This window comes from Bos javanicus, chromosome 10, assembly GCF_032452875.1.
Source record: "Bos javanicus breed banteng chromosome 10, ARS-OSU_banteng_1.0, whole genome shotgun sequence".
Lineage (NCBI taxonomy): Eukaryota > Metazoa > Chordata > Mammalia > Artiodactyla > Bovidae > Bos > Bos javanicus.
In genome coordinates this window covers 6900304-6926023 of record NC_083877.1, presented here as the reverse complement: position 1 = coordinate 6926023, position 25720 = coordinate 6900304, and the positions used below count along the sequence as shown (strand labels likewise).

At 38.1% G+C, this 25720-nt stretch overlaps 2 protein-coding genes across 4 annotated transcripts in view; one reads left to right on the top strand and one right to left on the bottom strand.

Annotated features, from left to right (window-relative positions):
- POLK (DNA polymerase kappa) overlaps nucleotides 1–2647 on the bottom strand; it is an 80764-nt gene extending 78117 nt beyond the window's left edge. Inside the window, exons 1-2 of one of the 2 annotated variants that reach the window (XM_061429990.1) lie at nucleotides 2555–2577; nucleotides 469–529 (exon numbers count right to left, since the gene is read on the bottom strand). In XM_061429990.1, the coding sequence (XP_061285974.1) occupies nucleotides 469–471 (3 nt within the window). In that variant the 5' untranslated portion in view covers nucleotides 472–529; nucleotides 2555–2577. Of the gene's footprint in view, nucleotides 1–468; nucleotides 530–2554 lie in introns of both variants that reach the window. The other variant, XM_061429989.1, reaches the window with a different exon arrangement.
- Nucleotides 2625–25720, top strand: part of CERT1 (ceramide transporter 1) — a 131426-nt gene continuing 108330 nt past the window's right edge. For both annotated transcript variants that reach the window (XM_061429993.1, XM_061429992.1), the window contains exons 1-3: nucleotides 2625–2710; nucleotides 2945–3359; nucleotides 8263–8397. In XM_061429993.1, coding sequence (XP_061285977.1) covers nucleotides 2625–2710; nucleotides 2945–3359; nucleotides 8263–8397 — 636 coding nt within the window. The remainder of the gene's footprint in view (nucleotides 2711–2944; nucleotides 3360–8262; nucleotides 8398–25720) is intronic.

The window sequence follows — 25720 nt, the reverse complement described above, 5'->3', positions numbered from 1 at the left end:
AGAGTGTTTCATGTAATTTGACAAAATGTTCTAAAAACTCACCTGGAAGAGAAGATATACAAAAATATCCAAACGAGAAAGAACATTAGGAGTTTTGTTATTATATATATGAAAATAGGATAAAGTTAAATAATTAAAACAGTATGGTATTAGCACAGCTACAGACAAAATAGATAATAAAAATGAATGAAGTCCAGAAACAGACCTAGATATAATATATGGAGATTTTGCAAATCACGTAAATATAAGCGTAAGAAAAACTATTAAATAAAACAGTGGACCAAGTGGTTGTTCTTAAAACAGGTGAATTCAAGTTTAAAAGTTAAAAAAAAACAACTAAGAGACAATATAGAATATTGATAAGGTTGAGGATGGTTCTAAGTAAGAGAGAAAACTCAGAAGCTATCATTCTCACAACAGAATAAAGAGAAAGCTTGTGTATTTCATTCTTGTATTGCAGTTTCTTACCATTAACAGAAGAGAATCCCAACCTCTAAAATGGTATTCTGATCAGTGTACAAAAATCATTCTGTACTTAAAAACATTTAAAAAATAGTTGTGTAAGTACAGAGACACACACAAAGAAGCTTTTTTAAAAAGGCAATTTCTCTCATTAATTCTATTACAATTCTATTACAATTAAACAATTCCCTACTGATTAAATGGGCAACTTAGTGATGTAAGCATTGGTGCTTACAACCACACAACTTAGAAATTCATAAAATACAACAGAAAGTTCAATTTAAAAATAAATATATACGATGCTCTCATGATTCTATTGATAAATTGCAATATGAAGTGGATTTTTCAACATTTCATAATCATTTCCTTGAGACTTATGACATTTTAAAACCTAGAGTTAAAAGAATCAGAGATAGGAAGTCAACTATATTAGGTAACTGAAATGCAAAGCAAAATTTGCTACATTTGACACTCTAAAGGTGAAGTGAAAGTAGCTCAGTGGTGTGCAACTCTTTGTAACCAGGAATTCTCCAGGCCAGAAAACTGGAGTGGGTAGCCTTTCCCTTCTCCAGGGGATCTTCCCAACCCAGGGGTTGAACCCAGGTCTCCCACACTGCAGGCGGATTCTTTACCAGCTGAGCCACAAGGGAAGCCCCAAAATACTGGAGTGGGTAGCCTATCCGTTCTCCAGGGGATCTTCCCTATCCAGGAATGGAACTGGGGTCTCCTGCATTGCAGGTGGATTCTTTACCGTTGAGCTACCAGGGATATAATTTAGTAATTCAATAAAGAGGGAAAATGTGCTAAGTTAATTTTTTCTATTTTTCTGTTTTGAATGACAAAATTGGGATTATCTCCTAATTAACATGTTGAAAAAGTATTTTCAAAAGCTTATCTCAAGGTTTTATTCATCTGAATGGCTTTCAATTATGCGTTTTCACTTGATTTCACAACAGAAAAATAATTTGTATCTGATTTACAACAGATTCAGCATTTCGTGTCAATCTAGGAAAACAAAACCCTTTTTATCATTCCGTTTTTTTTCCTGAAGATTGCAGTTAAGTTGACCTCTGTGGCGACTAGAGCCTTCTGGCCACTGAGCCTTTTCCCACAGATTGAAAATTTCACTTCTATCCTCCTGTCACCTGCAGTAAGCAGGTATTCTTTCTAAGGTTTAATAAGGAATTGTACTCTTGGCAATTATTAGGAAGTTGACAAGATGGAAAAGAAGCAAACAAGATGAAAGAATTGATGCTACAAAGTTAACGATCTCCCCATAAAAATTATCTTAATATATGCAAAAAAGCAAAATGAAATCTGTTAGATCTTCTCTCAGTCTTTCCACTAATTCTAGTCTTCAGGCAAAGCCAACCTCCTACTGCTTAACCCGTTATCACTCAATAAGATTACTGTACTTTCATCTCTGTTATGCAAGGAAGTGGCCACGAAGCATGTGGAATCCCCGACCAAGGATCGAAACTGCACCCCAGCATTGTTAGGCGAAGTCCCAATCACTGGACAATGAGGGAAGTCTCATCTCATCTCTCTCACCTCACATTCTTATTTTCCTTTAAAAACTCTTCAATGTCATTTATTCTCCGACATCTCCAAAATTACTTTCCACAATTAAAAACTCTGTAAATCTAACAAAGAAAAGTTCTTGCTCTAGTGAGAAGGGACTAAAAATTCTCCCTTCTAAATTGGGAAACCTCAGGTGAAGTCTAACTTCTAAACGGCGAGACGGAAGATCTTCGAAATTTGCAGAGGTGGTTTGACGGAAAGAAATGCCCTCGTCATTAGAGAGGTCGCAACCCCCCGGCCCGTGGTTGAGGCAGAAAAGCCCGGTATGCTTCTGCCCAGGCAAGCGGCAAGATGCTATCCGGCTTTTGGGAAACGGCCACGGAGGGCAGGCCCGGGCATCCCCCGCAAGCTGTCTCACGTCCCGGTCCACAAGCCCGGCGGGTTCGTCATAAACACGCTAGGCACAGATAGGAGCGTGGCACAGGGGACGGGTCACGCAACTATCAAACGAAGCCCACCCTCCCTCTGACGGTCCCCAAGGCGACCAGCCCTCCTGGCGCGGATCACTCACCAGTTGCCTCCGGACCGCGACTACAACTCCCAGGAGGCTGCGCGGCGCACGGAGCAGCGTCCTTCCCAGAATGCAGCACAGCGGGGTCCCCATCCCGCCTTCTCCTTTCTCCGCTCCTCCTACTTTCCTACCCGGCGTCACCCGGGAGGGCCGGAGGTAAGTTGCGGGAGGGAACTCCGAGCCTCGGCGTGACGCGTCAGACGTTGGGAGGGGGACGGGGCGGGGAGCAGAGGGGAGAATGGGAGGACGAAAGGGAGGGAAGAGGGGAGGGGAGGGTAAATAGTGGGCTAGGCAGGAAGATGGCGGCCTAGCGGAGGTGTGAGTGGACCTGGGTCTCTGCAGCTGGGTTTTCCCTCTTCCCGTCTTCCTCCTCTTTTCCTCTCCCCCGAGGTTGGCATCGAGGGGGCCAAATTCGGGCGGCGGCGCCGGGCGCAGCGCAGGAGTCACAACGACGGCGACGGCTGACGGTTGGAAGGGCAGGCTTCCTTCGCCCCTCGACCTCCTTCCCCGGTCCGCTTGGTGTCAGGCGCGGCGGCGGCGGCGGCGGCGGCGCGGCGGGCGGACTCCATCCCTCCTCCCGCTCCCTCCTGCACCGGAGCGGGCACTCCTTCCTTCGCCATCCCCCGACCCTTCACCCCGGGGACTGGGCGCCTCCACCGGCGCAGCTCAGGGAGCGGGGGCCGGTCTCCTGCTCGGCTGTCGCGCCTCCATGTCGGATAACCAGAGCTGGAACTCGTCGGGCTCGGAGGAGGATCCGGAGACGGAGTCCGGGCCGCCGGTGGAGCGCTGCGGAGTCCTCAGCAAGGTGAGCAGCCCGCGAGGCTGAGGGGCCCTTTGCCGGGACTCACCTGCCGCGAGGCGAGCAGCTGAGGGCACGGGGTGGGGCTGGCAGCGAGAACACGGATTGTCCCGGGGCGGGGGCTGCGGAATGGGCCCGGGGTGTGGGGCCGAGTCCTGCCGCTGAAGTGCCCGGACCGGCGCCGCGGTGGGGGTGGGGGCAGAAGGGGACGGTCTTCTTCGCCTGCCCTGGGTCTCGGCGGCCTAGGACCGGGGGAAGCTCGTCCCAACCCGGGGATCCATCCAGTTTGGGAACGGGATGCGCACCGCGACTCGGGACCCCGGGCGGCAGGCGTCCTGGATATAGGAATTCGGGATGAGCAACAGCAGTATCCGAAGGAACGAGTACGGTAGAGAGGTTTGTCCAGAGATGCCGAGCAGAGCAGGGGTGGGGGATTTTTGTAGACGCAGTTTTTGAGAAAGAAGCCGGAGCAACTTGGCTTGGTGCTGAAATCTGAGGTGGGAAACTATGCCAGCCTAGATGTAGTGAGAGATCTAAATGAGGAGGACGTTTTGTACTTTCCTTTCACCCTTTACCCCAATTCAGAGGGAGCTATTGAATCGGCAGGTGATAGGTACAAGAAATATTCGTAGTAACTTGAAACATGTCAGAATGGAAACCGACATTTATTTAGTCCAAGAAGAGTGTTATTTAGTAAAGTATTCTTGCAGACAGGGGGCAGAGTTAGGAAAAGACATCTTACTTTTCCTGTATTTTTTTTAAAAACATTTTTTCCAAAATTTTTACGAAGTAGATAGTCATTTGTAGAATTTGAAAGCTAGTTAACGAAAATGGATGAGGCCCCTTTTAAGAGGGAAGGTGGGTAATCTTTTCCGTTGGTAGTACGTGGTTTGGGGTTTGTTGTTAAGGTTTTGTTTTCTTTCCTTCTTTTCTTTCTTTTTCTTTTAGGTTTTTGCTGTGATAAGATCCACATTGCCTTTTTTACTTCGTTTTCTCTTTCTGTTAAACTTTTAGAAATGGCTGGAGCTGGCAGTTAACTTGGAGAAGGGGAGCAGGGTCCAGTCTTTCAACAGGCTGGTCATAAGATACTAGATCATGTGCAGCCACTGCCTATTAAGAAATCACCATGCTTCCAGTATACCTACTTTGGCTAAGCTTTTGGACGTCGTTTGTGTAATCGTTTCATATTAGGCTTTTATATTGTCTTTAGAAGACTGAGAAAGGACCTACGAAAGGCATGAGTATGTCAAAACTAAGGCTTGCACGTGTTAACTTTTATTTGTGTATGGAAAAATTACAGTGTGTTGATAATGTAATCATTATTGGAATTTCAGTGAAAAATTTTCAGTAAGGTGAAACTCCCCAGGGTCTCTTTGGATTAGATGTATCTTGTAATTTAGGAATCTGGATTGAACATGTGTGATGGGTGTACATTTTCCTTTGGAACTGTTAATGAATCTTTTTTGCTTCTCAGTGATTCCAATAATTTCACCAAATTAGTATGGTGGTGTGTTAAGTATTTTACAAAAACAAGCTGTACTTTTGAACTATTGATTATCCCTTTTTGTGGGATAGGAGGATTGTAGTGAGGGGTGGAGTCACCAGTGCTCTGAGTATGCGCTGTGTGTGAGTATCCAAGAATCACTTAAGCAGAGTGTTGTAGTATATACTTTATGACCAAAAAAAAAAAAAAAAAGATTTGTCTCCGTGATATTTAAGTGCATAGAGATGTAGTATTTGACCACTTCTTTAGTAGGCAGATAACTTCCATGTTGCTGTGTACCTGGAATCAACAGGGACGTAGGTTTTGGTATTCTTGTTAACAGCTAAGAAGGAAATTTCCCTGAAATTTAGCAATTTATGGATACATATGTTTTCTTGGAAGCTTTTCCATCAAGAATGTTTTATAGTGAATGTATGTTTTTAAGTTTCAAGTACATATATATTTTGAATCTTTGTATTCACTTGGTAATTTTAAACAAAGGTTAGAACTCAGTGTCTGTTGTTTAACTTCTGTTTAGTAATGTAGTTAAATCCTAATGCTAACTTGTTTTGTTCCCCCACGAATGGAGTGAATTTGAAATGGTGGTGGTAGAGTAAACTTGTATGAGAAATACAGCAGCCCAGCGTTTTTTTAATATGAATATATTTTCTACAGGCTTGTTTCTTAGACACGTTAAGTTCCAAAAATACTGGGTTGACAATAATTCTAGGTGGTTATAACAGATGTCAAGTTGGGTTATGGATGGGAAAAGATTCAGGCCTTAGATGGACTTGAGAGCAACTAAGCCTGGATAAATCTCACCCAATTTCTTCTGAATTCTCTCCAACTTTATTACCTTATCTTTATCTAATGTTTTCTTCACACACCTAACTATTGGCTGAAATTCTGTCCATCTCTGGAGTCCATCTCAACTGTTCTTTCTATGAAGACTTTTATTTTGCCAGCCATCCCAGCACTCCTTTCCTCAAGGGTGTTATCTCCTATGAATATAGTATTCATTCATATAGCATTTTATGTGTGACTTGCTTCTGATCCTTATTATAAATGTGTTTTTTTTTCCTCCTGAATTTATGCTTGCTGGACTACTAGGAAGCAGGATCATTTAATTCTCTTGCAGTGCCCACATATCGCCTTGGCTCTGTTGAATGGGGAAGAGTGAAGAAATGTTGTGAGGCTAGGAGGAAAGGCAGAAGTCTGCCGTCTGGTTGTGAATAGAGTTAACACTTCCTGGGTAAAGGGCCTGAAGTTTATGTGATTATTGGGTCTTCTATAAGAATATAATATAAAAGTATGGGCACAAAATTGTTAGTGTCTTGTCTGTCACTTTGAAAGGGATCTGTTCTTGTGAGGTTCCCTGAAGGATTCTAAGTTTCATTTTTGGGGAACCCGGATGTCTCAGCCAGTAAAGAATCTGCCTGCAACGCAGGAGACCTGGGTTCAATTCCTGGGTCTGGAAGATCCCCTGGAGAAGGGCATGGCAACCGACTTCAGTATTCTTGCTTGGGAAGTCCCTTGTATAGAGAGCTTCATTAGCTATTCATAATTCTGCTTCCAACTGAGAAAATACTATGTGCTTGGCAGTGTTCTAAGTCTGTTCATGCTTAATCTTAAAAAACTTTAAGAGGTAAAATGTGACAAACAAACAGAGGATAAGTAACTTGACCGTAGTCACACAGTTACTAGTTTTCTGAGAGGCAATAATTGAATACAAGGTAGGATTAAGGTATACCAGTCTAAACAGTGTCTATTGTAGGCAATCAGTTGTTCATGTAAGTTTTGTAACTGGAGACTAAATGAGGTTAATATGTAAGATAAATAAGCAAAATATGCCTAATAAATAAGATTATGTAAGTTATGAAATTAAAAGCAGAAGATATTAGAGGTAAGGTTATTAAGCCTTCTCAGGAACCCAGAAAGTATTATTTGGTCAGTCGTGTCCGACTCTTTGCGACCCCATGACCTGTAGCCCGCCAGGCTTCTCTGAGCATGGAACTCTCCAGGCAGGAATACTGGAGTGGATAGCCATTCCCTTCTCCAGGGGATCTTCCTGACCTAGGGAATGAACTCAGGTCTCCTGCATTGCAGGCAGATTCTTTACCGTCTGTGTCACCAGGGAAGCCCCTGATAATTTGATTGGATTACTTGAAAAAAGATAAGAGTCAGATTAAGGGTTTAATAGGCAGGAAAGATGAAGTTAAATAATTTGTCAAAACTTTTCACACAGCTAGGAAAGTACTTGAGCCTCTCTGATGTTGTATCCACTGCTCTGTCCATGCTGTACCAGAATCCTGAGCCGGGTTTGAGTCTGAATGACTGAAAGTAGCAGTATAGCCAAAGAAATAGGAACATAGTGGGGTAGTGCACTCTATGGTAGAGGTAAATTTATTTTTGTGTCTATTTGTTGTCATTTTAAGTCGCTGTCTTAAGTGGTGGTAAATCTCAAGGCGCTTATCCTGTGTGGATAAGTTCTCAGGGAGGGCTTGTAATGGTGGAGTTTAGAAGATGTTAAGAGCCAAACAGTCTCAAACCTGTTGAATTAGGAAACAGTAAAGAAAAGATTTCTCTGAGCCAATGCAGTATATTTTTAACAATCCATTTAGAGTTAGTTTTTGGCAGATAGTTTTTGAATTGTCTACTTAAAACCCCAGGGCATAAAAATATACAATATCAACAATTCCGATAGAGGTTACATTTCTGCCTTTGTAAGTGTATTGGTTTTGATCTTCACTGTGCAGCAGCAGAACTTTAGCAGCACAAACCATTTGTAGGTACTGGAAACAGATAATCCAAGTATGTTTTTGGAAACCAATTTTATGTTTGTATTTTACCCTTGAGTTTGAAAAATAGATCTTCAAAGAGTGCTATGGAGGTAAAAGTAGTTGATAGATATGCCAAAGAGGTGATCTGTATTTTTACTTTAATGTAGTCAGAAACATCATACATTTTCATATAGGAATAACTTAACAACAAAAACAGAGTTTTGGGCATGATTGGCTTCTATTTTAGAATGCTTCATGCATGAGGGGAGTGAGAGACTGTGTAGCCAAACTTATTTTGCTGTTGAATATGTCGAATGTGACAGGGACAGAAACAAATTTAAGTCTTGAAGGTGGTGAGGAGGGGAGGATGAAAGCACACCAGAAAAAAAAAAAGCAGAATTTTTAACCGAAATGTGCTTCAGTTTTTATTCTTTAGATGTTATGTTTTATTTATTGTCTATTTTATCTATAATTTTGAAGAAATTATGGAAAATCATATTTAATCTGGAAAATCTTAGCTTTTTTAATTTTAACTGTTTGTAGTTAGAACTTTTCACATTTTGGTCTTAAACTTAGATTGACTGCTGTTTAAGAGTGTTTGGATTTCTAAAATACTGACTTAATTTTTTGTTTTCTTTTCCTTCAGTGGACAAACTATATTCATGGGTGGCAGGATCGCTGGGTAGTTTTGAAAAATAACACTCTGAGTTACTACAAATCTGAAGATGAGACAGAGTATGGCTGCAGAGGATCCATCTGTCTTAGCAAGGCTGTCATCACGGTGAGTTCCTGTTTCCCTTCATTCAACAAATGTTGATTAAGCATCAGCTATACACTAGGAACTCTATTCTTGGGGCTTATGTTTATGAAAAGAATAGATTAAGATCCTTGCCCTTGTGAAGCATAGTCTAGTACTTTTTTCCGTAGAATTATTTTAGAGTATATCACTGGACACTATTATTTTGTTTGTGTGCGTGCATGCTCAGTTGTGTCTGACTCTGTGACGCAATGGACTGTATCCTGCCAGTTCCCTCTGTCCATGGGATTCTGTGGGTTGCTGTTTCCTCCTCCAGTTATTTTATTTAGACATGTAGGATTTGTCTAGTTGGTTACAACAAGCCCTTAAACAAGGGCTTCAGAAAAACATGTTAGATGGCTTCATATCTGATAGGTTGGCACAGTTACTTAGTGAGTTATTGAAAAAGTTAAACGAGGAAAGTAAAAAGATACATATTGTAACATTTTGAAATTTTGACTTAAAATGTAATAGACCATAAATCTAAATTCACTTAATCAACTTTCTGATGTAGAGCTAACAATATCTCTTTGAAGATCATGGTTGAGAGAAGTTTTTGTGTAAAGTAGTACATCCATAATGCATGATCTGCAATTTCCAGTTTTGATTCTCTAAAGTGGAATAAAGCCTTAAAGATACTTTTGAAAAACCCTAAATATAGGTTCCTCTTTTTGACTTTTAATGTTTTTCTCTAATATTTTACAGATGTCTCACCTTTATCTAATTTAATACCTTTTAAAAGAATGACTCACCTTTATTGAGTCATTCTCCTCAGCTTGCACTCAACTTCATTTACATAGATATAACTCTTTGCTTTTGTGTTCCATAGGCTTACATAATGTTTAAGTTATGTAAGGACTACAGCAAGTAAACTGATATAAACAGGTTTAGGAACAACCAAATGAATTGTTAAACATGTAACTCAACTAGTAGGTCAGAAGTACCTGAATGTACTAAAAATAACATACTAGTTGAGAGTGATTACCATTCATGGCATGTTTAATAAAGGTTAAAAACATGTTATCTAAGTCAGGTTGGGAAAGTTTCCCTAGGAGCTCAGAGTAAAGAATCTACCTGCAGTGCTAGAGATGTGAGTTTGATCCCTGGGTCAGGAAGATCACCTGGAGAAGGAAAAGGCAACCCACTTCAGTATTCTTGCCTGGGAAATCCCTTGGATAGAGGAGCCCGGTGGGCTACAGTCCACAGGGTCGCAAGAGAGTCGGACACAGACTTAACCAAAACAGTAACAACAAGGCAGATTAGTTAAGTGGAAGTCAGTTAAGGAAGCTGTTGTAGTTAAAATCTAAAAATGAGTGTCTTAAAACAGTCTTAGATTTCACTGATACATCCAAAGAGAATTCACTTTATGAGAGAATTTATATTGTTTATAAAAAGCAAATGGTATGCTTTGGATATGTGTTCATATCTAAATGACTTAACATATGTTTATGTTACACATTTAAGGAAAATCATGTAGTATTTTTCCATCATTTTTCATACATTCTGCCCTTAAGTGTTCACAGTTTGAAAACAAATACTTAGTTGAATATTGAGTTGGAAAAATTTATGGAGGATTTATTTGGAAATGTTCAGAATGAAACTACTGCTCTCCATTCTTAAAGACAATTTTAAAGAAATAGGTTGAACGTAAAAACTCAGTGTTTGTTTTGACTGGTTTGTGGTTCATTATAATGAACTTTTGAAATTGTATCTAGTTTAGCATTTTAGAGTTTTCTTTCTTTTGAGATGGATCACTGCTCATGCTCGAGGAAAGAATGAATCAGGGATAGAAATATATTTTATAATCTTGAAATGTCTTCCTTTGGTTCTTCCCTTCTTCCTTCTTTTGCATATTGTTAGATGCTTGTTAGTTACAGTGCTTGTTTGACTCTTTGAAAATAGTTTATTGATTGGTGATGTGGAAAGAGACGAATGAGGTTTTATATCTTCCTAAGAAATACTATTTGTAGAGTACCATGCTAATTTTTGTGGAGTTAAATTTAGTTACGTTGTCTTGAATTATGGATTGTGTTAATAGTGCCTGGCTTATTTGGGAAAAAGAAAAAGTTTCAGTAAATATTTACATTGCATCTACTCAGGAAAAAGCCATGTGTTAGTTCTTTGTAGATTTCTACTGTTTTTAGATCTGTAGTTGCTTACAGAACTTTTATTGCAGTTCATAATCAAATAAATGAGTAGGAAACCAAAATGATTTGAAAAGTTTGGAAGAACCTAGTGGAAGTATTCACTGGGCTAGGTGGTAGTACAGAAGGTTAAAAAAAAAAATAAAGCAGCAGAATCTGAGGGGTAGTTAATCTTCACTATAGTTAAGCAGGGCTTCCCAGGTGGCACTAGTGGTAAAGAACCGTCCTGCCAATGCAGAGACATAAGAGACTCCTGTTAGATCCCTGGGTTGGGAAGATCCCCTGGAGGAGGCCTGGCAGCCCACTCCAGTATTCATGCCTGGAGAATCCCCATGGACGGAGGAGCCTGGCGGGCTGCAGTCTTTGGGGTTGCTAAGAGTTGGACATGACAGAAGTGCCTGAGCACCCACGCATAGCTAAACAGGTGGCGGGGGAAACAGAAGCATTTACATTCCTGAACTCCTTCAACTTTGCTCCTACTCTGTGGGTTCCCAGGTTCACTGTTACATAATATTTCAAGGAAATTCCAAAATATAACTGAATTCAGTGAGCTTCTCAGAATGAAGTTGACAAATAGAGTATGTATTTGAGTTAAATTTTTAAAATACAATACTGCTGCTGCTGCTGCTAAGTCACTTCAGTCGTGTCCGACTCTGTGTGACCCCACAGACGGCAGCCCACCAGGCCCCACCGTCCCTGGGACTCTCCAGGCAAGGACACTGGAGTGGGTTGTCATTTCCTTCTCCAATGCATGAAAGTGAAAAGTGAAAGCGAAGTCGCCCAGTCGTATCCGAACCTCAGCAACCCCATGGACTGCAGCCTTCCAGGCTCCCCCATCCATGGGATTTTCCAGGCAAGAGTACTGGAGTGGGGTGCCATTGCCCTCTCCGAAAATACAATACTAACCTCTGTTAAATAGTTATCTTTGCTTTCCTTAAATGTGGGCTATTACCTGTATCAATTAATCTTTGAAGGCAAATAATAAATATGTTTGAATTCACACACATGACATCCTTAGGAAATCATAATGCTCATATGTGAGGAAGTCTGGACTTGAAGAGTTGTGACTACTGTAATTCATTAATGTATTTATTATTTGTTAGTGAACATAACACTTGAGCCCACCTTTTCCCATAGAACCTAATTCATTGTTTTCTTATTTTAGCTTAACAATGAAGTCATTCTTTATTTGAATCATGCTCTTTAACTCTGTGATAATAAATTGAGTGAAATACTTTCAAGGAACTTTGTATTTCTTGGGAGAATTTGTTACCTGGAAATAATTCTTAATGTGAGGGGTTGGGAGTAAGTTAATAAGAAAAACAGTGCTGTGTCACTTTGTGGGAAATGATGTATGTGTATCTTGAATAAATGAGTGTGGTAAGTTGAATTTTTCAGTTATTGTAGTTTAGTAGTTATTTGCTTAAGACTCAGTCTCTGCTACAAACCTTTACATATAGATGTTCAGTGAATGTTAGTTGTATTATTAGTTGTATTTCATCAATCAAAAGCAATGTTTATGGAGTATTTAAACTTATTAATTTTTAAGTTCTGTTTTAAAATACCTATGGTGAAAAAAATATAAACCATACCATGAAAAGGTTTGCAAAGTAAGTGCTTCTCTTTACTGTTAGTCCGGTACTCAAGAAATAACCAAAGTTAAATTTTTGGTCTGTTCTTCCAGATAATATCATGTCTATATAAGCATTTATTTGTTTCTATCCTTCCTTTTTCATTTACACAGATTGCATCATACTAAACCTATTATTCTGTACCTTGTTTTCATTTACTATGTCTTGGACATTTACTACATTTTGTTGAATTATGTGCCTATAACATTTATTTGCCATTTCCCTGTTCTTGGACATTTAGCTCATGTTTAAGTTTGTTTTACTGTAAGCACTCTTGAAACAAACATATGTAATATTTTTAAATTTGTTTATAGTTTACTGTCAAATGCCCTTTCAAAAGTACCACTTTTCATTCCTACTGATTGTGTATGAGTGTCTCTATTTCCCAATACCTTCAAGTATTGAGAAAGTCGGGTTTTGGAAATGTTAAATATTTGTCAAACTGATAGATAAAAATAGTGTCTCATATTAGATTTTGCACTTCTTTATTCAAGGGGCTGAGTAACTTCTTATGTTTAGAACTCTTAGTTTTTCCTCTTCTTGTCGCTTGTTCATATCTTTTTCAATAACTGATTTGTAAAAGCTCTTTATATCATATTTGGCAGTTTGTCATATTTATTGTAAATGTTTCCCCCTCAGGTTGTCATTTGTCGCTTTCTTCTTGTTTTATAGTCTTTTTTTAAGCCTAACAGAAATTAAACATTTTGGGTCCTTTTTTTGACTTTTTCCTTTATGGCTACTGTATTGTGTTTGGATAGGTGTTTCCCCCTCAAAAACTATTTGTTGTTATTGTTGTTGAGCTGGTCAGTCATGTCTGACTGTTTGTGACCCGTGGACTGCAGCCTGCCAGGTTCTTCTGTCCATGGGATTTCCCAGGCAAGAATACTGGAGTGGGTTGCTATTTTCTTCTTGAGGGAATCTTCCCTACTCAGGGATCGAACCTGCATCTCCTGCCTTGGTAGGTGGATTCTTTACCACTGAGCCACCTGGAAACCCCTTAAAGACTATAACTCATGTAGTTACATTTTCAACTACAATTTCATATTTGAATTTGATTTCTGTGAGAGTTACTTTAGTAAAAGGAGTGATGTGGGGACTTCTAACTTTTTTTCAAATGGCTAACATCTAGTCAAATACCATTAATTGAAAAATTCACCTTTTCCCCACTGACTTGAAATGTCATCTTTATTGTATATTACATTACCATGTATATTTGAGGTCGTTTCTGGACTCTTTTTTGTTCAGTTGGTTTGCCTATTCCTTCTTTTTGTATCATATTTAAAAATTACATTGCTAGCATTTCTTTAATCAGTTCTTTAAACTGCTAATGCTCCTTTTGTAAAAATAAGTGAAATGGTTTGTTTGTAGTTATTGAGATTAGACAATGTTTCAGGAATTAGCTAGTACAGATTTTTGGAATAATGGAAATAGTAATGTCTTCAGAATTGGTTTGGGGACTTTGTTGGTGGTCCAGTCACTAAGACTCTGTACTCCTAATGCAGGGGGGCCCAGGTTCCATCCCTGTTCAGGTAACTGGATCCCACATGCCACAACTAAGAGTTTGCACATCACAGCTAAAGATCTGGCAGGCCACAACTAAGACCCAGTCCAAAAAAACAAAAAGAATTCGTTTGTCTAAGCTCTGTCTGTAGCCCCAATCTCATCTTAGGCATCTGACTTTGTATACCTACTATCTAAAACTTCTTTAAGTGAATGGGTTTTCTATTACTATAGGTTGGATATAGTGAAATTCGGGGCTTCCCAAGTGGATGGTAAAGGATCTGTCTGCCAGTGTAGGAGATGAAGGAAACACAGGTTCAACCCCTGGGTTGGGAAGATCCCCTGGAGTAGGAAATGGCAACCCACTCCAATATTCTTGCCTGGAAAACCCCATGGACAGTGTAGCCTGATGGACTGTAGTCCGTCTATGGGGTCACCAAGAGTTGGACACGACTGAGCACACACACACACAACAGTGAAATGTATACACCAATTTAGTGTTCTAATATTTTCAGACAGAAAACAAAGGTAATGCAAATCTTTATTGCTACATTGGGGGAAAAAAAAAGTAAGCCAATAGCTCTTAGGTAAGTAAAGGTTTTAAGGGAGGAAATGAAAGATCTGGCAAAATCAAAGAAGCCAACAGGAAGGGGAAGAAGTATTCAAAATTGAAGATGATCATTAAACAAAGAATTGTAAAAGTGCCAAATAAAGAGTAGTCAGATCTAAACAGTTTTTGAGTTAACTATCTCTCAGTAAAACTGGAAGAAAAAAATTTTGTTTTTAATTTTTAAAAATTTTATGTGGGATTTTAAAGTAGAAAATAATAATTTAAGTTGATATTCAGCAAATTGGCTATCACCAGTCAGGAAGAGGGCCATAACTGATCATCGTATGAGGAACTACAGATTAGTAAGAAATCCGAGAAGTTGGCCTTTTATCAAATGTGCAATTTTGTTCTGTTGAACTGAGTTAATAAGAACTCAAGGAAGGAGGGGAAGGTCTGTCAACCGTAAAAAGCACTAGATAGTACTAGTTGATAATTCTCCTCATTTGAGGAACATTTGCCAGTAAATATCGAAACAAATTAGAACCTTATACTGCTAAGATTTTTGTCTTTAGACTCTAATAGTATCTGTTCAGCCGTTCATTTGGAAATATTATCTTCATCTTAAGTTGAGTATAACTCAAATAATGTAACTCTAATATTTAGATACAGTGAGAAATATTTAAAATATTTGGTGAGAGGTTTTAGAAGAAAACAAATATTTAAAAAGATAGCATTTGAAATGTAGAGCCCAGAATTTTGAAATAGCATATCCAAAATTATATAATTACAAAATGCATTAGTTTGTTAGGGTTGCCATAATAAAGAACCACAAACTGGGTAGCTTTTAAAAAAATTTTTTTTAATATATATGTTTAGATTCTTTTCCATTATAGGTTATTATAAGATATCTAGTTCCCTGGGTCCTTGTTGTTTATCTATTTTATATATAGCAGTTTGTCTCTGCTATTCCTAACTCCTAATTTTCTTTTTTTTAATTTACTTATTTATAGTTGAAGGATAATTGCTTTATAGTACTGGGCTGGTTTCTGCCATACATCACCATGAATCAGCCATAGGTATACATATGCCTCCTTCCTCTTGCAGCTCCTAATTTACCCCTCCCCCCTCCCTTTCCCTTTTGGTAAATAAGTTTGTTTTCTGTAGCTGTGAGTCTGTGTCTGTTTTGTAAATTCATTTGTATCATTTTCTAAGATTCCACATGTAAGTGATATGATATGTATATCTTTGTGTTTCCCTGTCTGATTTACTTCAGTTAATAGATAATCTCTAGTTCCATCCATGTTGCTGTAAATGGCAATATTTCATTCCTCTCTATAATGGCTGAGTAATATTCCATGTGTGTGTGTGTATATGTGTGTATGTGTATACATCCACATCTTCTTTATCAGTTCATCTGTTGGCAGATATTTAGGTTGCTTCCATGTCTCAGCTATTGTAAATAGTGTTGATGTGAACATTAGAGTGCATGTCTTTTTTCAAGTTATCATTTTCTCTGGATATATATACACGCAGTAATGGAATTGATGCATCATATGGCAACTCTATTTTTAATTTTTTAAGGATCCTCTGTACTATTTTCCATAGTGGTTGTACCAGTTTTCCCATCAACAGTGTAGGGGGTTTCCCTTTTTTCCACACCATCTCTGCCATTTGTTATTTGTAGACTTTTTAATGATGGCCATTCTGACTGGTATGAGGAGATATCTTATTGTAGTTTTGATTTGCATTTCTCTAATAATTAGTGATGTTGAACATCTTTTCATATGCCTCTTGCCATCCTGTATGTCTTCTTTGGAAAAATGTCTGTTCAGGTCTTCTGCCTGTTTTTTTTTTTTTTATTGTTTTGGCTTTTGTTTTTTTGACATTGACCTGTATAAGCTGTTTGTATATTTTGGAAATTAAACTCTTATTGGTTACATCATTTGCAGACATTTTCCTCTCATTCCATAGATTATCTTTTTGTTTTGTTTATGATTTCCTTTGCTGAGCAAAAGCTTTTAAGTTTACTTAGGGCCCATTTGTTTATTTTTGCTTTTGTTTCCATTATTCTTGAAGATAGATCCAAGAAGATGTTGCTGACATTTATGTCAAAGAGTGTTCTGCCTATGTTTTCCTCTAGGAGTTTTATAGTATTCAGTCTTACATTTAGGCATTTGATCCATTTTGAGTTTATTTTTGTACATGCTATAGAAAATGTTCCAATTTCATTGTTTTATATGTAGCTGTCCAATTTTCCCAGCACCACTTATTGAAGAGATTTTTTTTTCTCTAGTATGTAACTCTGGCTGCTTTGTTTTAGATTAATTGACCGTAAGTGCATGGGTTTGCTTCTGGACTCTATCCTATTCCATTGGTCTATTTGTCTGGTTTTGTGTCCATGCCATACTGTTTTTATGACTGTAGCTTTGTAGTATAATCTGAAGTCAGGGAGTGTCATTCCTCCACATCTATTCTTCTTTTTCAAAATAGTTTTGGCTCTTCAGTGTCTTTTCTATCTTCATAAAAATTTTAAGAATTTTTTTGTTCCAGTTCTGTGAAAAATGCCATTGATAATATGATAAGAATTGCATTGAATCTGTAGATTGCCTTGGGTAGTATGGCCACTTCAACAATATTGATTCTTCTGATCCAAGAACTTGGTATATCTTTCCATCAGTTTGTGTCATCTTTGATTTCTTTCATCAGTACCTCATACTTTTCTGAGTGCAGGTCTTTTGCCTCCTTTCAGTTCAGTTCAGTCACTCAGTCGTTTGCTTCCTTAGGTAGGTTTATTCCTATGCATTTTTTTCTTTTTCATATGACAGTAGATTGGATTATTTCCTTGATTTCTCTTTCTGATATTTTGTTAGTATGTACAAATGCATCTGATTTCTGTATGTTAATTTTGTATCCTCCAACTGCACCAAATTAAATAACATTTATTGTCTCATAGTTCTGGAGGCTAGACGTCCAGATCAAGATGCTGTCAGGGTTGGTTCCTTCTGTTGCTTTTGATGGTATGCTGACAGTCTTTGGCATTTCTTGGCTGATAATGCATCATCCCCATCTCTGCATTCATGTTTACATGGTATTCTCCCTGCGCATGTAACTGTGTCCAGATTTCCCCCTTTTATGAGGACACTAGTTAAATTAGAGGCCTATTTTACTCCAGTGTGACCTCATCCTAACTAATTACATCTCCAGTTACCCTATTTTCAAATAAATCCACTTTCTGACATGTTTCAGGCTAAGGCTTTAGCATATAAATGTGGGGGTACACAATGTAACCCATAACACAAACTATCAAGAGTTAAAATTAGAACTCAAGCCTCCTGATTCCCACCTGGTGTTATTTTATCACTTAATGAGCTTAGGAAAAATGCATATGCAATGCACTGTATTTGGTATTAGACTTACAGGAACATGACTGTTAAATGTTTATAAAACAATGGTTTAAAGCATCTTATTAAGATGAAAAGGGTTTTTTTTTTCCCGTTTTAATCCTAAGAAGGTCTGTTTGAGATACACGCTTCTTATATGTAAATTTTACTAATTTTTTTTTCTAAATAAAGTGAAAAGGACAAAAATGTGTGATTTGCTATTACTGTCTTCTATTAAATCTCTAATAAATATAGTTTGTATTTTAGCATTCAAGTTTCCTTAAAACAAGGAATACACAAAATTTCCTAGATTTGCCTGCTTTAAGTAATTAGCAACAAGCTTCTATTTTAGTTTCTCTCAAGATCTTTTAAGATCTTCTCTCCAGTTCTTATACAGGTTTTTGTTTAGTATTTTTTCTTTTTTTAATTACAAAGTGAAGTTGATTTACAATATATTGCTTGCAGCCATACAGCATATTGATTTTGTAGTTGTGCAGTTTATACTCCATTAAAAGTTATAATGGCTTTAATTCTCAATGCTATACATATATAGTTTTTTATTTAGCATTTTATCCTAATTTCTGAAATGCTTAAAATATCATTAATGCCGTAGCTTTGTAGTAGAGTCTGAAGTTAGGGAGCCTAATTCCTCTAGCTCTGTTTTTCTTTCTTAAGATTGCTTTGGCTATTCAGGATTGTTTGTATCTCCATACGGATTTTGAGATTTTTGTTGTTGTTGTTCTAGTTCTGTGAAAAATGCTATTTGTAATTTGATAGAGATTACACTGAATCTATTGATTGCCTTGGGTAGTATAGTCATTTTGACAATATTGATTCTTCCAGTCCACAAACATGGTGTATCTTTCCATCTGTTTATGTCATCTTCAATTTCTTTCATCAGCATCTTAACAGTTTTTGGAGTACAGATGTTTTGTCTCTTTAGGTAGGTTTATTCCAAAGTATTTTATTCTTTTTGAAGCTCAAAATGGATTAAAGACCTAAATATGAGACCAGACACTACTAAACTCCTAGAAGAAAACATAGGCAAAAACTCTCTGACATAAATCTCAGCAATATCTTTTTCCATCCATTTCCCAGAATAATGGAAATAAAAATAAACAAATGGGACCTGCTGCTGCTGCTAATTCGCTTCAGTCGTGTCCGACTCTGTGCGACCCCATAGACGGCAGCCCACCAGGCTCCCCGTCCCTGGGATTCTCCAGGCAAGAACACTGGAGTGGGGTGCCATTTCCTTCTCCAATGCATGAAAGTGAAACATGAAAGGGAAGTCACTCAGTCGTGTCCAACTGTTAGCAACCCCATGGACTGCAGCCTACCAGGCTCCTCCGTCCATGGGATTTTCCAGGCAAGAGTACTGGAGTGGGGTGCTATTGCCTTCTCCGAAATGGGACCTACTTAACTCAAAAGCTTTTGCACAGCAAAGGAAACAGTAAACAAAATGAAAGGACAGCACACAGATTGGGAGAAAATATTTGCAAATAATGTGACTGATAAGGGATTAGTCTCCAAAATTTATAAACAGCTCGTGATGCTTCCCTTGTGGCTCAGTTGGTAAAGGTCTGCCTACAATGCGGGAGACCTGGGTTTGATCCCTGGGTCGGGAAGTTCCCCTGGAGAAGGAAATGGCACCCCACTCCAGTATTCTTGCCTGGAAAATCCCATGGATAGAGGAGCCCAGTAGGGTACAGTCCATGGGGTCGCAAAGAGTCAGACACAACTGAGCCACTTCACTTTGTGATGCTTAACAGAAACAACACATTCAAGAAATGGGCAGAAGACTAATTAGACATTGCTCCAAAGAAGACATATAGATGGCCAATAGGCACATGAAAAGATGTTCAACATACTTAATTATTAGAGAAATGCAAATCAAAGCTACAATGAGATATCACCTCACACCAGCCAGAAAAAAAATCCACAAACAATAAATGCTGGAGACTGAGTGGAGAGAAGGGAACCATCCTACACTTTTGGAAGGAATGTCAATTGATACAGCCACTATGGAGAACAGTATGAGTGTTCCTTTAAAAACTAAAAATAGAGCTGCCGTAAGACCCTGTGGACATATATCTAGAGAAAAACATCCAAAAGGATACAATGTTCATTGCAGCACTATACTCAAGACATGAAAGCAACCTAAATGTCCATCAACAGAGGAATAGATAAAGAAGATGTGGTACATATAGATATGGTGGAATATTACTCAGCCATTAAAAAAGAATGAAATAGTGCTATTTGCAGCAATATGAATGGACCTAGAGAGCGTTATCGGAGAAGGCAGTGGCACCCCACTCCAGTACTCTTGCCTGGAAAATCCCATGGGCGGAGGAGCCTGGTAGGCTGCAGTCCATGGGGTCGCTAAGAGTCAGACACGACTGAGCGACTTCACTTTCACTTTTTCACTTTCATGCATTGGAGAAGGAAATGGCAACCCACTCCAGTGTTCTTGCCTGGAGAATCCCAGGGACGGGGGAGCCTGGTGGGCTGATGTCTATGGGGTCACACAGAGTCGGACACAACTGAAGCGACTTAGCAGCAGCAGCAGAGAGCGTTATACTGAGTGAAGTAAGTCAGAGAATGAGAATATCATATGACATTCCTTATATGCAGAATCTAAAAAGAAATGATATGAATGAGTTTACTTACAAAACAGAAGCAAACTCACAGATTTCACAGATTTAGAGAAGGAGCTTATGAAGTTTATGATTGCCGAGGGCAGGGTTGGGGGAGGATAGAGGAAAGAGATAGGGAGTTTGGGATGGACATGTATACACTGCTTTATTTAAAATGGGTAACCAACAAAAACCTATTGTAGACCACAAGAAATTCTCCTCAATGTTATGTGGCAGCCTGGATGGGAAGGGGGTTTGGGGGAGAATGGATACACGTATATGTATGCTGAGTCCCTTTTCTGTGTTAATCAGCTATATCCCAATACAAAATAAAAACTGAAAAAATATATCATTCATGGGTTTTCAGGTCAAACCCAGATTTAGATCTTGGCTCTGTTTCTTATGGCTAAAGGTGCCTTCAAATGATTACTAAATTTCTCTGAGCTTCAGCTTTCTTAAGTGGTGAAAGGATTGAATGATTATGTGTATTAAACAAAATAACATAAAATACTTGTACTTTTGTTCTTGGCAACATAAGAGGCAGTCAGATTTCTTTAAGTTTATTTTGTGATATGCTTGTATTAGAAATAAAGCCTGCAGTTTTTAAAGAAGAAAGGAGAAGCTGGCAAAGCCTTTTGTTAAAGGGAGACAAAGACGAAGATGCAAGCGACTTATTAAAGTTGAAATATGTGACATGCCATATTTGAACAGTTCTCATGCTTTTCCTGTAAGCAGTTTCCTTGCACCAAGGAGTTCTATTTCACAACTTAAAAGAAATTATATGTGTTTGTATAAAATATGTAGTATACTAAACAGCTAGCTCTTTTTATGCTTTCTGCATGCTCTGACTACTTTTTTCTTTGTTCTACTGCTTATTGTGTGCGTGTATGTGTGTTAAGGCATATTTTGCCTTTTTAAAAACCATGTTAGGTATAATTTATGCTTGGTAAAATCACCCTTTTAAGTGTACAGTTACAGTTTTCACAAATGTATATAGTCATGTGATCATTACAACAGAGCATAGATAATTTTCATCATCCCAAAAAGCTCTTGCCTGCCCTCTTTGTGATTATTTATCTCTCCATCCCCAATCTCTGGCAACCACTGTTCTTATAGTTTTACCTTTTCCAGATTGTTATATAAAATGAAATCATACAATGTGCAACTCTTTGTGTCTGACTTTTCATTTAGTGTAATACTTTTGGAGACTCATCCATGTTCTATGCATCCCTAATTTACTCCTTTTTATTACTGAGTACTGTTCCACAGATTACATATACCACTGTTTATTTATCCATTCCCCACTTGATCTATGCTTCCAATTTGGGGCTACCATAAGTAAGCTGCTAATAATTCAAGTACAGGTCTTTGTGTAAATATAATGTTTTATTTCTTTTGGGTTTGGAATTGGTAAGAGTGTGTTTAACTTTATAAGAAACTGCCAAGCTGTGTTCCAAAGTGGCAGTACCATTTTATATGTCTACCAGCAATGTATTACAGTTGCTCAACATTTTTTTCATTGCTTGTTTTTTTTTTATTTTTTTATTTGGTTGATTTTTTATCTTAACTATTCTAGTAGTTGTATAGTGATATCATTGTGGCTTCAGTTTGCATTTTCCTAATGACTAATCATGTTGTACATCTTTTCATCTGCTTGTTATTTGTATCTCTTTGGTAATGCATCTTTTCAAATCTCATTTCTGTTTGCCTTCTTGCTGTTGAGTTATGAAAGTTCTTTATATATTCTATATATCATAATTTCAGGTATGTGGTAATATTTTCTGCCAAACTAACAGACTGATTTTTGTCACTGTCATTAGAAAATAACATATTTAGAACCTATTTGTATGTATATTTTGCTTAATTTCAAGATTTTTAGTTTGGTCTTCAGTGGCACACAGCCACTTAATTAAAATTACAAAGCTTTAGATTGAAAATTACAAGCTAATGACTCATCATGTAGTGATTTCACTAGGGAAATTGGTATTACTCTTGAGCTTCTTCCTTGGAGTGATTGCTGTGTAGACTTAATCTCTGTCCTTTCTTCATTTAAGGAAGGAAACATAGCTGATAAAAAGAATGAGATATGTTCTTAGTCCCTAAGTTAGAGAATATATATTACCCAAAAATTACTTCCAAAAATATGCTTTCCTATATTTTCATCTTTTAAAAAATGAGGATTTATCTCTTAAGAAAGAAAAAGATCATTATAAATTGATTATGAGGGTACAAGAAACTAAGACATCATGACCAGTTGACACTCATCCAGAAATTCAGGTTATCTCTACAAGGATGGTGTCTTGAGGGAAGGAGACTGGATTGGGTAATAATTCTTGAAAACTTAAATACAAACCCAATTTCATAAAGTGAGGTTTCATTTGGCTTTTAAAAAATTAGGAAGTTCTTCTAGGTAAAGATTCATGTACTGTATCTCTTTGCCCATAAAAAGAATAGTTGTTCAGTCTCTCAGTTGTGTCCAACTCTACAACTCCATTGGACCACAGCACCAGGCTTCCCTGTCCTTCACCATCTCCCAGAGCTTGCTCAAACTATGTCCATTGAGTCAGTGATGGAATCCAACCATCTCGTCCTCTGTCGTCATCTTCTCCCCCTGCCTTCAATCTTTCCCAGCATCAGGGTCTTTTCTGATGAGTCAGGTCTTCGCATCAGTTTGCCAAAGTATTGGCGTTTCAGCTTCAGTATCCGTCCTTCCAATGAACATTCAGGGTTGATTTCCTTTAGAATTGACTGTTTTGATCACCTTGCAGTCCAAGGGACTCTGAGGAGTCTTCTCTAACACCATAGTTCAAAAGCATGAATTCCTTGGCACTCAGCTTTCTTTATGGTCCAACTCTCACATCCAAAAATGACTGCTGGAAAAACTATGGCTTTGACTAGATGGACCTTTGTCAGCCAAGTGATGTCTTTGCTTTTTATATGCTGTCTAGGTTTGTCATAGCTTTTCTTTCAAGGAGCAAACGTCTTTTAATTTCATGGCTGCAGTCACCATCTGCAGTGATTTTGGAGCCCCCCAAAAATAGAGTCTGTCATTGTTTCCATTGTTTCCCCATCTATTTGCCATGGACTGAAGGGCTGAAGGGACCTCATGCCATGATCTTCATTTTCTGACTATTGAGTTTTAAGCCAGCTTTTTTACTCTCCTCTTTCACCTTCATCAAGAGGCTCTTTAGTTTAGAAATAGAGTTAAAAAAAAGATTTTTAATCCCGAAAGGGAGAAAGGTAAGGAGATAATGTATGTGTTAGTCACTCAGTTGTGTCTAACCTTTTGCAATCCCATGGACTGTAGCCTCTGTCCATGGAATTCTCCAGGCAAGAATACTGGAGTGGGTCGCCATTCCCTTCTCCAGGGCATCTTTCCGACTCAGGGATCAAACCCAGGTCTCCCGCTTTGTTAGCAGATTCTTCACCATCTGAGCCATTAGGGAAGCCCCAAGGAGACAATAGAAGACAGAGTTTTAGAAGCTGGAAAAACATGGACAAGTGCTAAGTGAGTTTGTAGATCTGAGAAATCCAACTCCTAAGCTATGAGTTGGGAATACTGTGAACTTGATTTATGTCACAATCATGTAATACTTCAGTAGTACCAGATACCTCTTGAAATAAGAATTGAGAGTGGAAGTTGTAAATAAGCAAGATGAGTCAAATGTGAGCTTAAGAAACAATCACATCCTCAGATTTTTCTCACACAACTTTGTGCAGTTGGATAATTGACCCACCCCTCACCTGACAAAAGATGGTGCATTGTTCTTTTACAGTGGATAAAATAGTGTTTTCTGGGTTGGAAAGTGGAGGAATGTGCACTAGAAAAAAATTAAAGCAAGGAATCACTGAATAAAGGGAGATTAAAGAAAGTATGCTGATAAAATATTGAGAGCTCCCTCTAACCCATCCCATTCCTATTCCCAACTTGATTCCCAAAACACTAGCTAATAAACTTTCATCCTCAGAGGAGGAGGTTGATAGAGTCTTCTAGAGAATCTGACCAACCTTCAGAGGAAATACCTAACAATAGCACTGGAACTTCCCCAACAAAGTCACCCAACTACCTAGATTATCCCACAGTGAATCCCATCTTTGATTAAACTACCCATAGCCTTACAGCTTCCAGGCAGCTTTTAGATCCCTCACTTTTAGAAATGAACAGTCAACACTACCAGGCCTGTGAGGAAAGTTTTCAGTATAAATGAAATCAAGAGAGTAAATGTAATACTAGGCAATAGATTACTCAAATATTCCACAAAATAAGAAAATTTGTTACTTTTCTCAAAGAGCTAAAATGAGTATTTGGAATCATTAATCCAAAAAAGTATACTATAAGAAAGGAAGAAGGTAAAAAAGAGCTCTTAGAAATTATTAATATGGTCAGTGATTTAAAAAAATCAAACGAATTGGAAGGTAGAATTATACACATTTCCCAACAAGTAGCAAAAAGCAAAAGGATAGGAAATAGGAGAAAAGGTAAACTAAAGAAAGAGATTTGATATGTGAACTGTGGGAGCTTCAGAAAGAGAGAAAAGAAAGCAACTTTCAATGCAAGAATATGAGAAACATTTACAGAAGTTGAGAGCATGGATTCTCACACTGAAAGGGCCAATGAAGATCCAACACCATAGGTGAAAAACAAACAAAAAAATCGTGAAAGACATATTTTGAGGTGAGTCAGACCACTTCGGAGAAAAAATATCCTGAATGGTTCGGCGGCAGGTGGGGGGAGATCACAACAAAGGACAAGGATTCAAAATAGCTGTGGGCTTTTCGAGAACAACGCTGGTAGGTAAAATAGAAAAGGTCATACTTGCCTTGTGAAGAAATATTTTCAACATAGAGTTCTGTATCTAGCTGAACCACTAAGGAAGTATAAGGGCAGATAAAAGCATTTTAAAATATGAAGGTCTTAAAAAATTTACTTCTTGTGGTTTTTGAAAAATGTTTTATTTTAGAGATACGTAATTAAATATCTATGGATGAAATGATATGTTTTGAATTTTCTTCAGAATAATCCATTTATTCAGGCATGAATTGGTGGAGGGTGTTGATGAAATGAAAATGACGGTGAGGTAATTGTTGAAGCTGAATAGTGGCATGGGGGTTCATTATTTTTGCATATGTTTGAGAATTCTCATAATAATAAGTAAAAAACATTCCACAGACGTTTCTTCTGGGAAATGTGCCACTTCAAAACAAGGAAATATTAAATAAAAGGAACATAAGCAGAGGGCATTGACATTATACCTAAAATGTGATATCCAGGCCAGTAGTATCAGTATCAGCTGTGGGCTTGTTGGAAATACAAATTCTCAAGCCCTACCTCAGACCTAATGAGTAAGAAGCTCTGGTTATAAAGTCCAGCATTATGCTTCTTTGACTACGCTAAAGCCTTAAGATTGTGTGGATACCACGGTCACTGTGGAATATTCTTCAAATGATAGGAATACCAGACCACCTTACC